The 12657-nt window shown below is 43.4% G+C and overlaps 1 protein-coding gene across 4 annotated transcripts in view; it reads left to right on the forward strand.

The window, feature by feature from the left end:
- The window catches only part of LOC139278726 (diacylglycerol O-acyltransferase 1-like), a 247479-nt gene that overhangs the window by 177964 nt on the left and 56858 nt on the right, over positions 1-12657 (forward strand). For 3 of the 4 annotated variants that reach the window (XM_070897803.1, XM_070897805.1, XM_070897806.1), the window contains 3 exons: positions 332-370; positions 11064-11105; positions 11205-11249. In XM_070897803.1, coding sequence (XP_070753904.1) covers positions 332-370; positions 11064-11105; positions 11205-11249 — 126 coding nt within the window. Of the gene's footprint in view, positions 1-331; positions 371-1175; positions 1229-11063; positions 11106-11204; positions 11250-12657 lie in introns of all 4 variants that reach the window. The other variant, XM_070897804.1, reaches the window with a different exon arrangement.

The raw sequence follows: 12657 nt of genomic DNA on the forward strand, positions 1-12657 counted from the left end.
CCTCTTGAACATCCCTCATTATAACTGCTCAACCATCGGTGGCCATGCCTTCAGCTGTTTGGGCCCTAAACTCTGGAACTCCCTCCCTAAATCTCTCTGCCTCTCTACCTCTCTTTCCTCCTTTAAGATGCTCCTTAAAACCTACCTCTTTAACCAAGCTTTTGGTCATCTGCCTTAATGTCTTTTTTTGTGGCTCAGTGTCAAATTTATCTGTTTTGTCTTGTAACACTGCTGTGAAGCGCCTTGGGACGTTTTACTACGTTACTGGCGCTATATAAATAAAAGTTATTATTAATTTGAAGGTCTGTTAAAACTCTCTCCTGTGTTCCAGTTTTTTTTGACTCATCTTTTTATTGGACTGATTCTGCAGGTAAGCTTGAAATCTTGCAAACAATGTATTTTGTATCAATACATCTCTGCTCCAAGCATAAAATTCTAATGTTTCATGCTTCTTGTTCTCAATCTAGAGAAGTTCTTATATAGATATAATGGAGTAGATTTTCAACTTGCCACCTTGCCACACTCGCAGTTAACCATGCTGTTCTAATGTATGGGAAAGCATCCTACATCCAGACATATTAGCAAGAACCACATTGTTGAATATTGCTATATCTGCTACAAACCTGTTTAAAATTGTATTATGATGATGCTTTCTCTGAATACACACTTATTGAATGGATACATGCACAATACAGATAGGACAAAATTGCACTTTGATCTAGCTGTCTTCAAGGTCCACAGGAAAAATGGTTGTCAAATCGGAATAAACATTCTAGAAGTTATTGCCGTGCACGCAGGAATATGAGTGGTGCCATGCTGAAGAGTTCAACCCAAAAATGAACTCAGTTTAAAAGAGTGGCTGAGAGGAGGATCAAAGGCACTAAAAATATAAGTGAGAAGAATAAACACCTCTTACTGCAGAAAAATGTCATGGGTAAATATTACTCTGCAGAAAAATCTAATTATCACCACTAGAGTCTGAGGCAGTTTGTACCGCTGACTAAATGATATGTGCACAAAAATATATCCCAGTCCAATATCTATCATTACATTGTATCTGCATGCAGAAACATTATAAAATAGTGCTACTCAAATAGAAATAACTCCATATTGCTTTTTCAGATATATATCTGTGCCTTAAGGAAAACACATGGCTTCTCTCTTGTATTTTTCAGATTTAAGACTACTCGATTATGCAAGGATTTGCTCATCGAAGGACATTTCAAAGGTGTTCACCTCAGTTCTAAGGCACAAGTGAAGCAGATGTCTCTCACCTCCCTCCCTTTCACCTCCCCTTCCCTTGCAGCAAAAATCTTATGTCTCTATGGAGCTGAGAACGGCCACATTCTGGAGCATTGTGAGGAGTATTGCTGATCATTTACCAGTGTAGTGAATACATTGAAAAACCCTTCTGCTCCAGTAATTGAACCCATTATATAACCCACTATATAACATGCAAGTTAACCATGTTGGTGTGAATCTGGTCACACTTTGAACATTGCATGCCCTTCTCCTTAAGGCTCTAAAATGATGCAAGGATGAAGTGGAAGTGTAATAGAGTCAGCCCCTTATGTTTGACATCTCCATTTATCTACCATTGCAGAAATGTCTCGTGCATGAAGTGTTCACTTTCATTGCCAATCTTATCAGCAACAGATTATTTAGAGGAGGAATGAGACTTTGGAAGAGCAGATTTTTTTTCAGAGAATTTATAGACCAATGATTTGGTCTTGAGCAGTAGTGCTTCCATCGAAACAGAGGTGTACTCCTGATAACTGTCATATGCTGAGTGCCTTTTAGGAATTATAGGGCTAGACTTTCCACTTCACATTGCCCATATATCGCCCAAAACGGCCTTTCATTGCCCATTTTGACAAAAGAGTAGAAATTCAGGCTGGAGCATCGCCGAAAAATTATCCCCCTGACTTTCAGCTCACATCGTCAAGGTGATTGCCCGCACATCGCCCAGCCCAACTTTCAACACATCGTCAGGCTGATAGCTCGCCGAGAACACTGCTGCAGAATAGTTGCTTTTTCCTGGCCTTCCTCACTGAACTCAGCACTACGGACGCCATTTTGAACGTCGGCGGAAGGGAGAAGGCTGCTAAAATAAAGGGCTTTTAACATCCTTTTACTGATAGATCCGCTCTTTTTTATACTTATATTTATATTTAAATGTATAACAGTTGCATTAATGCTTTAACTTAACTTACATTACTAAAAGACAATGCACAACAATTGTAAGATTCAACAAAACTTTATTATTAACAATTTCAATTTTAAACACCATCCCCCCCACCTACCCAGCCCCACACCCCAACAGCAACAGTAACAAGAAGAACAACAAGAAAAACATGAACAACAATAACACTCCCCTCCCTACCTGCGGCCACTTTTTCCTCCAGATCCTGGATCCCCCCCATCCGTTTTAGTCCCCCCGTACCGAGACGACGCAGGTGAGCAGCGGGCAACAGCAAGACTTCCTGCCGCGGTGGGGGTGATGGTGGCACGATCAGCTATTGGGAGGGTGATGGAGATTGTGCTTCGATCGATCACGGCACTTTGGAGTGCAGCGCCGAGCTTAGCCAGTATCGCATACCTCAAGGCATTGATGGCGGCGGTCTGTGCTTGGGCAGCAGACAACCAGGAAAATTCTCACGTGAACCGCTGGAGATTTATCGTGACCGTCTCCTCGCACAGGGAGATCAAGTCCTCTCTCCGATCGTCTACTGCAAGCGAGTGCTGAGCTTGCTGACCCGACCTCCGTGGGGTCGGCGTGTGCTATAACGTTCCTTGGCATTGCCGGCTGCACGCCGCTTGGTCCCGGTGCCTCTTCCGTCGCAATAGCAACTTCCACAGTGGCCTCAGGTTCATCCCCCTCTGTGGCTTCCTCCATTTCTTCCTTCTCCTCCTCCTCTGGCTCAGTTGTATCCTCCTCCTCCTCCTGTGCAGCCTCCATTTGCGCCTCTGGTTGACCTTCAAAGCACAATTGAGCCTATTGAGCTTATCAGAACAGAAGGATACACATTACTGACAAGACTTTACATATTAATGTATCATGTGGATTTAACTGCCTCAGAAAACCTGCTGCGGCTGCATCAGTCGCAGATGGACACGGGTTTACGGGGATCGCACAGAGAAGGGGTCAGTTGGCCGGATGACCTTCCCCTGTTCTTATTGCTTATGTTCTTAAGTTGTCAACCTGAGAGTAGCACAAAGGCTGCATTCATGACATGACATTACATCCGTACATTGCATTTTAATTAAATGATGTTACATTACTTTAAAACTGTTGCACACATTACTCACGTGTCGCATGGGAGGGTCCTGCAACACCATGGGTGGTGGCCCAGTGACTGGTGGTCCCCACCTGCGCTTCTGCATGCTCCTCCAGCTCACTTAAAGTCTGCATGTAAGCAGGGCCCCCTCCGGTCCACCTCTGCTGCGCCCTGTTGTTAGATATCTTCTGCAAACGTAAAAATAGCATGGTATAAGCTAATTGACTAGGTAGTTTCATGGAAAGACAACAGCTTCAAACGTTACATGCAAATGAGATCCACAATTGATACACGGTTATAACAAAGATCAACGTGTTTTGGATCTACATATGTATATATGCGTATGTATGTATGTAAGAATTTACAAAATTGAATTCAATCCAGGAGATTTACTATTACAGTTTTAATTACAATCTTCATCAATACAGTATAAAATCTGAACTTACTCTTGCTGATGCCACTAGGCTGTTCCAGCGCTTCTATCACTGGTCGGACACCCTCGCCTCCTGGGATGCCGAAGAGACGACATCCGCAATCTCAGACCACAGCTTCCTGTACGCTCGGGATGGAAGTTTGCCCTTAGCACCCCGGGTAATTTCTGCCCACCTAGAGTGGACCTCCTCGATAAGGGCCTCGTTGGCCTCGTCCGAAAACAGCTTTACCCTTATCCGACCCCCATCCACGCTCTTGGATGATGATGATGACATCTCTACAATTTATCCAAATATACAACTCTCCAAAGGCAACAAAAACTTTATCCAAATCTCCAAAGGGAAAAAAACTCCACAAAACTCCATAAATCTCCTGCCTCCAACTCCAACAACTCTCTCCTTTATCTCTCCTCTCTCTCCCACCACAATCGACCTTACTGCACATTTGTGGATGATCCCGGACTTCCCGAAATGCGCGAAATGCTGTCAACTGAAAAAAAAAATTGCATGCGCAGAAGCCCATTGCGAGGGATGCTTTTGCCTTCCACATCGCTGGCCGTTCCTTGAGCGAGCGTCACATCACTGACCTTTTGCATCACCCATTTGACATCGCTGGCCTATCATCGAGTGGAAAATCACCATCCAAAAAATGAGCGATGAGCCAGCGATCAGTAAGGCTGGGACATCGAACATCGCTGGAACATCGGCCATTTTTTGGGCGATAGACAGCAAAGTGGAAAGTCTAGCCCATACTCTGGCAGTAACTGCATCGCCTGCCACCATCGTGGTAATTTCAGCTATTTGTTACCACACAAGGGACTCCATTAAGCACTATCAAAATTACACAGCCATCACTCATTCCACAACATTCAGTTGCACTCTTGAGGTCCTGGACACAGTAATCATAGGGCCATCTAGATTCATCCATGCTTCTATACAATTGAAGAGTTTCCATGGGTTCTGAAATTCTTGAGTTGCATCTGAAATATAGGCACCTAGCCACAGTGTGATGGCATATGTTAACCAGAAAGAGTAACACTCAAATGGGCAGCTTGTAAGTAGTGCCCAAAATCTTATCATTCCATTAACAGAGAACTTCCCAGAATCAACACATCAATTTTTCATTAGTACCTCACTTGTTTGAAAATGGTGACTGACTACACCGAAAGCAAAATACTGCGGATGCTGGAAATCTGAAATAAAAACAGAAAATGCTGGAAATACTCAGCAGGTCAGCAGCATCTGTGGAGAGAGAAACAGTGTTTCAGGTTGATGACCCCTCGTCAGAACTGAAAAAAGTTAGAGATGTAACAGATTTTTAAGCAAGTGTAGGGGAAGGGGAGGAAAGAAAAGTGAAGGTCTGTGATAGGATGGAAGGCAGGAGAGATTAAGAGCCAAAAGGGATGATGGTGCAAAGCAAAAGGAGATGATAATGGGACAAGTTGAGAAATAAAAGATGCGTCTAGATGAGGTGTAAATGGAAATGGCAGAATAATCAAGAGCTGCCATGTGAAAAAAAATAGCAGCAGAGGTTATAGTCTGAAATTGTTGAACTCGATGTTGAGTCCGGAAGGCTGTAAAGTGTCTAATCGAAAGATGAGGTGCTGTTCCTAGAGCTTCATTGGAACAGTGTAAGAGGCCAAGGATGGAGAGATCAGAGTGGGAGTGGAGCGGAGACTTAAAGTGACAGGTGACTGGAAGCTCGGGGTTATGCTTACGGACTGAACAGAGAAGACCGCTTCGTGAGCAGAAAATACAAAATATTTCATTGAAAGAAATACAAGTAAATCGCTGTTTCACCTGGAAGGAGTGTTTGGGGCCCTGGATGGTGGGAAGGGAGGAGGTAAAAGGGCAGCTGTTGCATCTCCTGTGCTTGCACAGCAAGGTGCTGTGGGAAGGGGGTGGGAGTGTTTGGGGTGATTGAGAAGTGGACCAGGATGTCGCAGAGGGAGTGGTCCCTTCAGAATGCAGAAAGGGGAGAGGAAGATGTGTTTGATGATGGGAACATGCTTGAGGTGGCGGAAATGGCAGAGGATGATCCGTTGAATGTGGAGGCTGGTGACGTGAAAGGTGAGGACAAGGGGAACCCTATCGTCGTCTGGGAGGGAGGGGAAAGGGTGAGAGCGGAAATGCATCAAATGGTCGAGGTCCATGTCAACCATGGTAGAGGGGAATCCTCGGTTGAGGAAAAAGGAAGACATATCAGAAGCACTAGTATGGAAGGTGGTGTCGTCAGAACAGATGCATCGGAAAAACTGGGAGAATGGAATAGAGTCCTTACAGGAAGCGGGTTGAGAGGAAGCGTAGTTCAGGTAGCATTGGGAGTCAGTGGGCTTATAGTGAATGTTTGTCAATAGCTGATCCCCAGAAATGGAGACACAAGTCAAGGAAGGGACGAGTTGGAGATGGACCATGTGAAGGTGAGGGAAGGGTGGAAATTGGAAGCAAAGTGAATAAAACTTTCTCGTTCAGGGTGACAGCAGGAAACAGCACCGATTCTGTCATCAATGTTCTGGAAAAATGAGTGAGGGAGAGGACCTGAATAGGACCGGAACAAAGAATGTTCCACATATTCCACGAAAAGCAATACAGTAGAGGAGGATTTCCTGGAGTGTATTAGGGATGGTTTTCTCGACCAATATGTCGAGGAACCAACTAGAGGGCTGGCCATCCTAGACTGGGTGATGTGTAATGAGAAAGGACTAATTAGCAAACTTGTGCAAGGACCCTTGGGAAAGAGTGACCATAATATGGTAGAATTCTTTATTAAGATGGAGAGTGACAGAGTTAATTCAGAGTCTAGGGTCCTGAACTTAAGGAAAGGTAACTTCGATGGTGTGAGATGTGAATTGGCTAGAATAGACTAGTGAATGATACTTAAAGGGTTGACAGTGGATAGGCAATGGCAAACATTTAAAGATCACATGGATGAACTTCAACAATTGTACATCCTTGTCTGGAGTAAAAATAAAACGGGGAAGGTGACTCATCCGTGGCTAACAAGGGAAATTAGGGATAGTGTTAAATCCCAGGAAGAGGCATATAAATTGGCCAGAAAAAGCAGCAAACCTGAGGACTGGGAGAAATTTAGAATTCAGCAGAGGAGGACAAAGGGTTTAATTAGGAGGGGGAAAATAGAGTATGAGAGGAAGCTTGCTGGGAACATAAAAAACTGACTGCAAAAGCTTCTATAGATATGTGAAGAGAAAAAGATTAATGAAGACAAACGTAGGTCCCTTGCAGTCAGAATCAGGTGAATTTATAATGGGGAACAAAGAAATGCAGACCAATTGAACAAATATTTTGGTTCTGTCTTCACGAAGGAAGACACAAATAACCTTCCAGAAATACTAGGGGACCGAGGGTCTAGCGAGAAGGAGGAACTGAAGCAAATCCTTATTAGTCAGGAAATTGTGTTAGGAATATTGATGGGATTGAAAGCCGATAAATCTCCAGGGCATGATAGTCTGCATTCCAGAGTACTTAAGAAAGTGGCCCTAGAAATAGTGGATGCATTGATGATCATTTTCCAAAAGTCTATCGACTCTGGATCAATTCCTATGAACTGAAGGGTAGCTAATGTAACACCACTTTTTAAAAAAGGAGGGAGAGAGAAAATGGGGAATTATAGACCGGTTAGCCTGACATCAGTAGTGGGGAAAATGTTGGAATCAATTATTAAAGATGAAATAGCAGTGCATTTGGAAAGCAGTGACGGGATCGGTCCAAGTTAGCATGGATTTATGAAAGTGAAATCATGCTTAACAAATCTTCAAGAATTCTTTGAGGATGTAACTAGAAGAGTGGACAAGGGAGAACCAGTGGATGTGGTGTATTTGGACTTTCAAAAGGCTTTTGACAAGGTCCCACACAAGAGATTAGTGTGCAAAATTAAAGCACATGGTATTGGGGTTAATGTATTGAAGTGCATAGAGAACTGGTTGGTAGACAGGAAGCAGAGAGTCGGGATAAATGGGTCCTTTTCAGAATGGCAGGCAGTGACTAGTGGGGTGCCGCAGGGCTCAGTGTTGGGACCCCAACTATTTACAATATAGATCAATGATTTAGATGAAGGAATTGAGTGTAATAACTTCAAGTTTGCAGATGACACTAAACTGGGTGGCGGTGTGAAGTGTGAGGAGGATGCTAAGAGGCTGCAGGGTGACTTGGACAGGTTCGGTGAGTGGGCAAATGCATGGCAGATGCAGTATAATATGGATAAATGTGAAGTTATCCACTTTGGTGGCAAAAACATGAAGGCAGAATATTATCTGATTGGTGACAGATTAGGAAAAGGGGAGGTGCAACGAGACCTGGGTGTCATGGTACATCAGTCATTGAAAGTTGGCATGGAGGTACAGCAGGCAGTGAAGAAGGCAAATGGCATGTTGGCCTTCATAACTAGGGGATTTGAGTATAGGAGCAGGGAGGTCTTACTGTAGTTGTACAGGGCCTTGGTGAGGCCTCACCTGGAATATTGTGTTCAGTTTAAGTCTCCTAATCTGAGGAAGGACATTCTTGCTATTGAGGGAGTGCAGCGAAAGTTCACCAGACTGATTCCCGGGATGGCAGGACTGACATATGAGGAGAGATTAGATCGACTCGGCCTGTATTCACTGGAATTTAGAAGAATGAGAGGGGATCTCATAGAAACATATAAAATTCTGATGGGAGTAGACAGGTTAGATGCAAGAAGAATGTTCCCGATTTTGGGGAAGTCCAGAACCAGGGGTCACAGTCTAAGGATAAGGGGTGAGCCATTTGGGACCGAGATGAGGAGAAACTTCTTCACTCAGAGAATTGTTAACCTGTGAAATTCTCTACTGCAGAGAGTTGTTGATGCAAGTTCGTTGGATATATTCAAGAGGGATTTAGATATGGCCTTTACGGCTAAAGAGATCAAGGGGTATGGAGAGAAAGCAGGAAAGGGGTACTGAGGTGAATGATCAGCCATGATCTTATTGAATGGTGGTGCAGGCTCGAAGGACCGAATGGCCTACTCCTACATCTATTTTCTATGAAAAGGCAGGCATAGCTAAGACCCATGCGGGTTCCCATAGCAACACGTTTAATATGCAGAAAGTGAGTGAAGTCAAAGGCGAAGTTGTTCAGTGTGAGAATTTCAGCCAGGCGGAGGAGGGTGATGGTGGATGAGAACTGGTTGGGCTTCTGTTCAAGGAAGAAGTGGAGCGCTCTCAATTGTCCTGATGGGGATAGAGGTGTATAGGGATTTGACGTCCATCGTGAAAAGGAGACAATTGGAGCCAGGAAACTGACTACATGCTTGGCTGTGACTGACAACATGCTTGGCTATGGATGACCAGCTTATGGACTTAAATCATTAAAACACTGCAAAATGAACCTTCAGCTTGTTCAAAATTGTTTCAGGCACATGAATCAATCAGTGCCCTACAATATGCATCAAAGTTGGAAAGCAAAATCGTTTTAATGCCCTTTATCCGATTGTGGACCCCTGGGGGGCGATCACGGGGAGGTATATATGGCGGGGATGGCGTCTGATGGTGGGGGATCTTGGGGCTGGGAGGAAGCATCCTGCTTCTTCTGGCCCACATGGAGTCTTCCCTGAGGCTCGCGTCACTGCAATTACTGGGTTTCATGAGGCCCGGAAGACCGGACCGGTCACAGTAAAACCTGCAAAGCAGGTTAAATCTTGGGCTTACAGTCTCATTAACATATTTAAAATACCAACCCACCTCCTGGGAGTGGGTTGGCTGCCCACCCCTTGTACTCCCTCATTAAAGCCCGGAAGTCGGCAGGTTATTGCTGGCTTCCTGACACGCAATTTTTGCCCATTTAACACCCCCTTCCCCAACCACACTCATGTTAAAATTCCCCCTGATATTTTTGAGCGGATATAAGCCTGCTCAATGAAAGGTAGCCTGCAGAAGGAGACGGTGCTGGCCATAAAGGTTTCTAATACTGGGACATTGGGTTGAGGACAGCACTGAGCTTGGCTGTGATGTCTCCTCATTAGCGATAGTGTGCCAGCACTTGCTGTCAACACATACGCCTAAAGAATGGTAACGGCTGAGGGACTGCTGATACCTGTGGAACTAGTCAGGGCCGACTGAAGAATTAGAGAAATTGGAGGAGAAGTTATATTTCTAACAAAATAAAAAATATAAATATTTCTCTGAAAATTGTCCCTAAACTTATTTTAAAAACTTTGGTGCATTTATAATATTGTAGGACAACGTTGGTAGGACTTTAGTTATGCAGGGACAAGTTGATTCTAGTTATTTTAAATGGGTTAACGCCTTTGTGAAATAACAGATAAAAATGTGTCATATGAGTGAATTAAGTACTTGGCTGCTATTATAACCACAGTAATTTCAAGCAGCGTGCGGTGGCCCGGCCCGGAAATCGGCGCGGTCCCAGCCTGCAAGACCATTAGCAGGCCGGGGCCATTGGAGGGGGCAGCATACGGCTACGAAGCCAGTTGCTGATTGCAGTGTGGGCAGGCACAGCAGGAGGGGCGAAGGAGCAGCAAGAATCCATAGAGGGTAGTGACCTGGGCCCAGGAGAGGCGTGAATCTGGGGCCCGGAAGAGGCGAGGGCCCAGGGGCAGCACAGGCCAGCTCACACTGCGATATGTGTGTGCGCTCAGTCTGTGCAGCAGAGCTGGTCTCCAGTTAGTCTTGGGTAATCCTTGCCACTGGACCAAGACCTAGCTCTGTCAAGCCCGTGTGGTGGCTGGTGTGCAACGGCCACCACACGTTAAAAAAATCCAAGCACAGGCATCTTTCACCCTTCATGATGTAGTTCTGGATCTGGAATATTAAATCCTTCATTGAAACACCTGTGAACTCATCCTTTTTTGGCGTGGAAGCAACTCAACCTCGCTTTGAGAGACTGCCTATGATGATGATGATGATGAATTTCTAACCTATATATTTCAAAAGTATTAACAAAAAGTATTGACAAATTTATGTGGGTTAAATAGCATTTAAACCCTTTAAAAAAGAAAATGGTCCAATTGATATGGATAGAAGTTCTAAAGTGGCTGTGAAAAATAACTTGAAATTGCAATCGGGTTGACAGGGTTGGTGAAGCAATTGACCAAAGAACTTGTCAGCAGTTTGTGATCACTGATGGATTAGATGGCTTTATCTGCCAGTAACTTCAGTGTTGCTTATCAAGTAATAGTAGTATTTTATTTGGCTGCTAGTATATGATAGTGATTGTGTGGCGTTTCCTATTTAGAAACTCACAACCATTTAATTCTTTACCTATTTATATTGCTAAATTTTACTTATATACTGTTCATACGATGCTTTCTTTGATAATGATGTCATACAGAATAATAAAACATAATTCATATTTCTTCATCTAGTGGGTTTTGCCATTGACTCGAAACTCAATGCAGCCTTTTGTTGTAAGTAAGATGTTCTTTTCAAAATTTGCTTGCAGCACTGAGTTTTTTAAACCAGTAGTTGGTGTTGATTAACTTTGTCTCTATTCAAACTCATTTTAGGAGATGAAGCTGACTATAAAGGTTCATCAGCTGCTGCTAATAGCGGTGGGTAATGTCATTCTTCATCAATCATGCTTTCATTCTGAACAGAGGCAATCCTAAAGTGTCCAGAATCTAAATAGGAGACATTAAAATGCCAATCACTGTAAGGATCAACGCTTCGTGATAGGCAGCTAAACATAAATGATTTTAATAACTTCTGCCTAGCTTGTAATCTGTCTGTCACTTTCATATCACTGTTCACCTCAGTGCACTCATTAATGATCATTTGCTTGCTGACTATAAAACCAGTCAACTGGACTGTTTGGTAACATTCTGCATGTTCAGACATGGAGAAAGCCAGAACACTGGCACTTTAAGCACACTCCTGATTAAAACTAACATGGCTGGGAAATACATATGCAGCTTGTACCAGCTACCACATTATATATATTTATTCATTTTGGACATGGCACACTTGTGGCTTCATGACTCATATATTATACCGTTAGGTTTATGCCTTGTTCAAGTGCAATATCATAAGAACATAAGAAATGTCAAGGATGAAAAAAAGGCCATTTGGTTCATTAAACGTCATCCTTCCAGTATTCAGCTCTCCCAGTTTAACTGTTCTAAATGCTGCAAATGCTTAGATCTCTACTATCCTCTCTAGTAGATTATTCCATCATCTTTTGCATTAAGCAATTTGTCTGGTGTGACTGGTTTCTATTATTCTGCTTTATTTTAAAATAACATTTAGGTTTTACTTTGTCGAAGCCATTCCATATTTTATATTCTTCAATCCCTTAATCTTTTGTCAAGACTAGAGTGTGAGGTTTTTAAACCTTTTCTCATAGGCCATTCCGCTATTACTCTTCTTTGACCCTTTCCGATCCTTGCAATTTGATAGCGTCACTACCAAAACTGTACATAGTATTACACCAGGACCCAAGTACTCTCTTGTATATTTAATATTAATGAATGGCTTTGTTTTATTTTATTTTATGAGCATTATAACAGCTTAAAAACACATTTATGTGGGGACTAATTGGTGCAGTGGGTTAAAATACAGTGCTGTCACTTGTAGAATCTGTGAATGACTGCAGTGCCCATAAACTGGCATGATGGCAGTTAGAGGTTGTCAAGTTTTCGGATTTTCAATCTTTTTCACAGAAAGGATTGACTAGCCCCCAAAAACGGGTGCAGGGATCACAATGCACAATTAATGCGGACCCCTTGATTGAAATGCAGGTAACACGGCATTCATGCTGTTTGCTCATTTGAATGGTCTCTGTTTTAATTGTCTGAATGCATCTGAAGGGGGCCAATATCGTGAGCAGCTAGCACCACTTAAAACTAGCCTGCACCTCTTAAAGGTGAAGTACATTGTGGCTGGAGCAGGTACTGGGAGTCGTGATTGAAGAGAATCTGCCCGAGGAAAGAGTGAGAAATGGCACTACATGAGAGAGAGCAG

The sequence above is a fragment of the Pristiophorus japonicus genome, chromosome 13 (assembly GCF_044704955.1).
Source record: "Pristiophorus japonicus isolate sPriJap1 chromosome 13, sPriJap1.hap1, whole genome shotgun sequence".
Classification (NCBI taxonomy): domain Eukaryota; kingdom Metazoa; phylum Chordata; class Chondrichthyes; family Pristiophoridae; genus Pristiophorus; species Pristiophorus japonicus.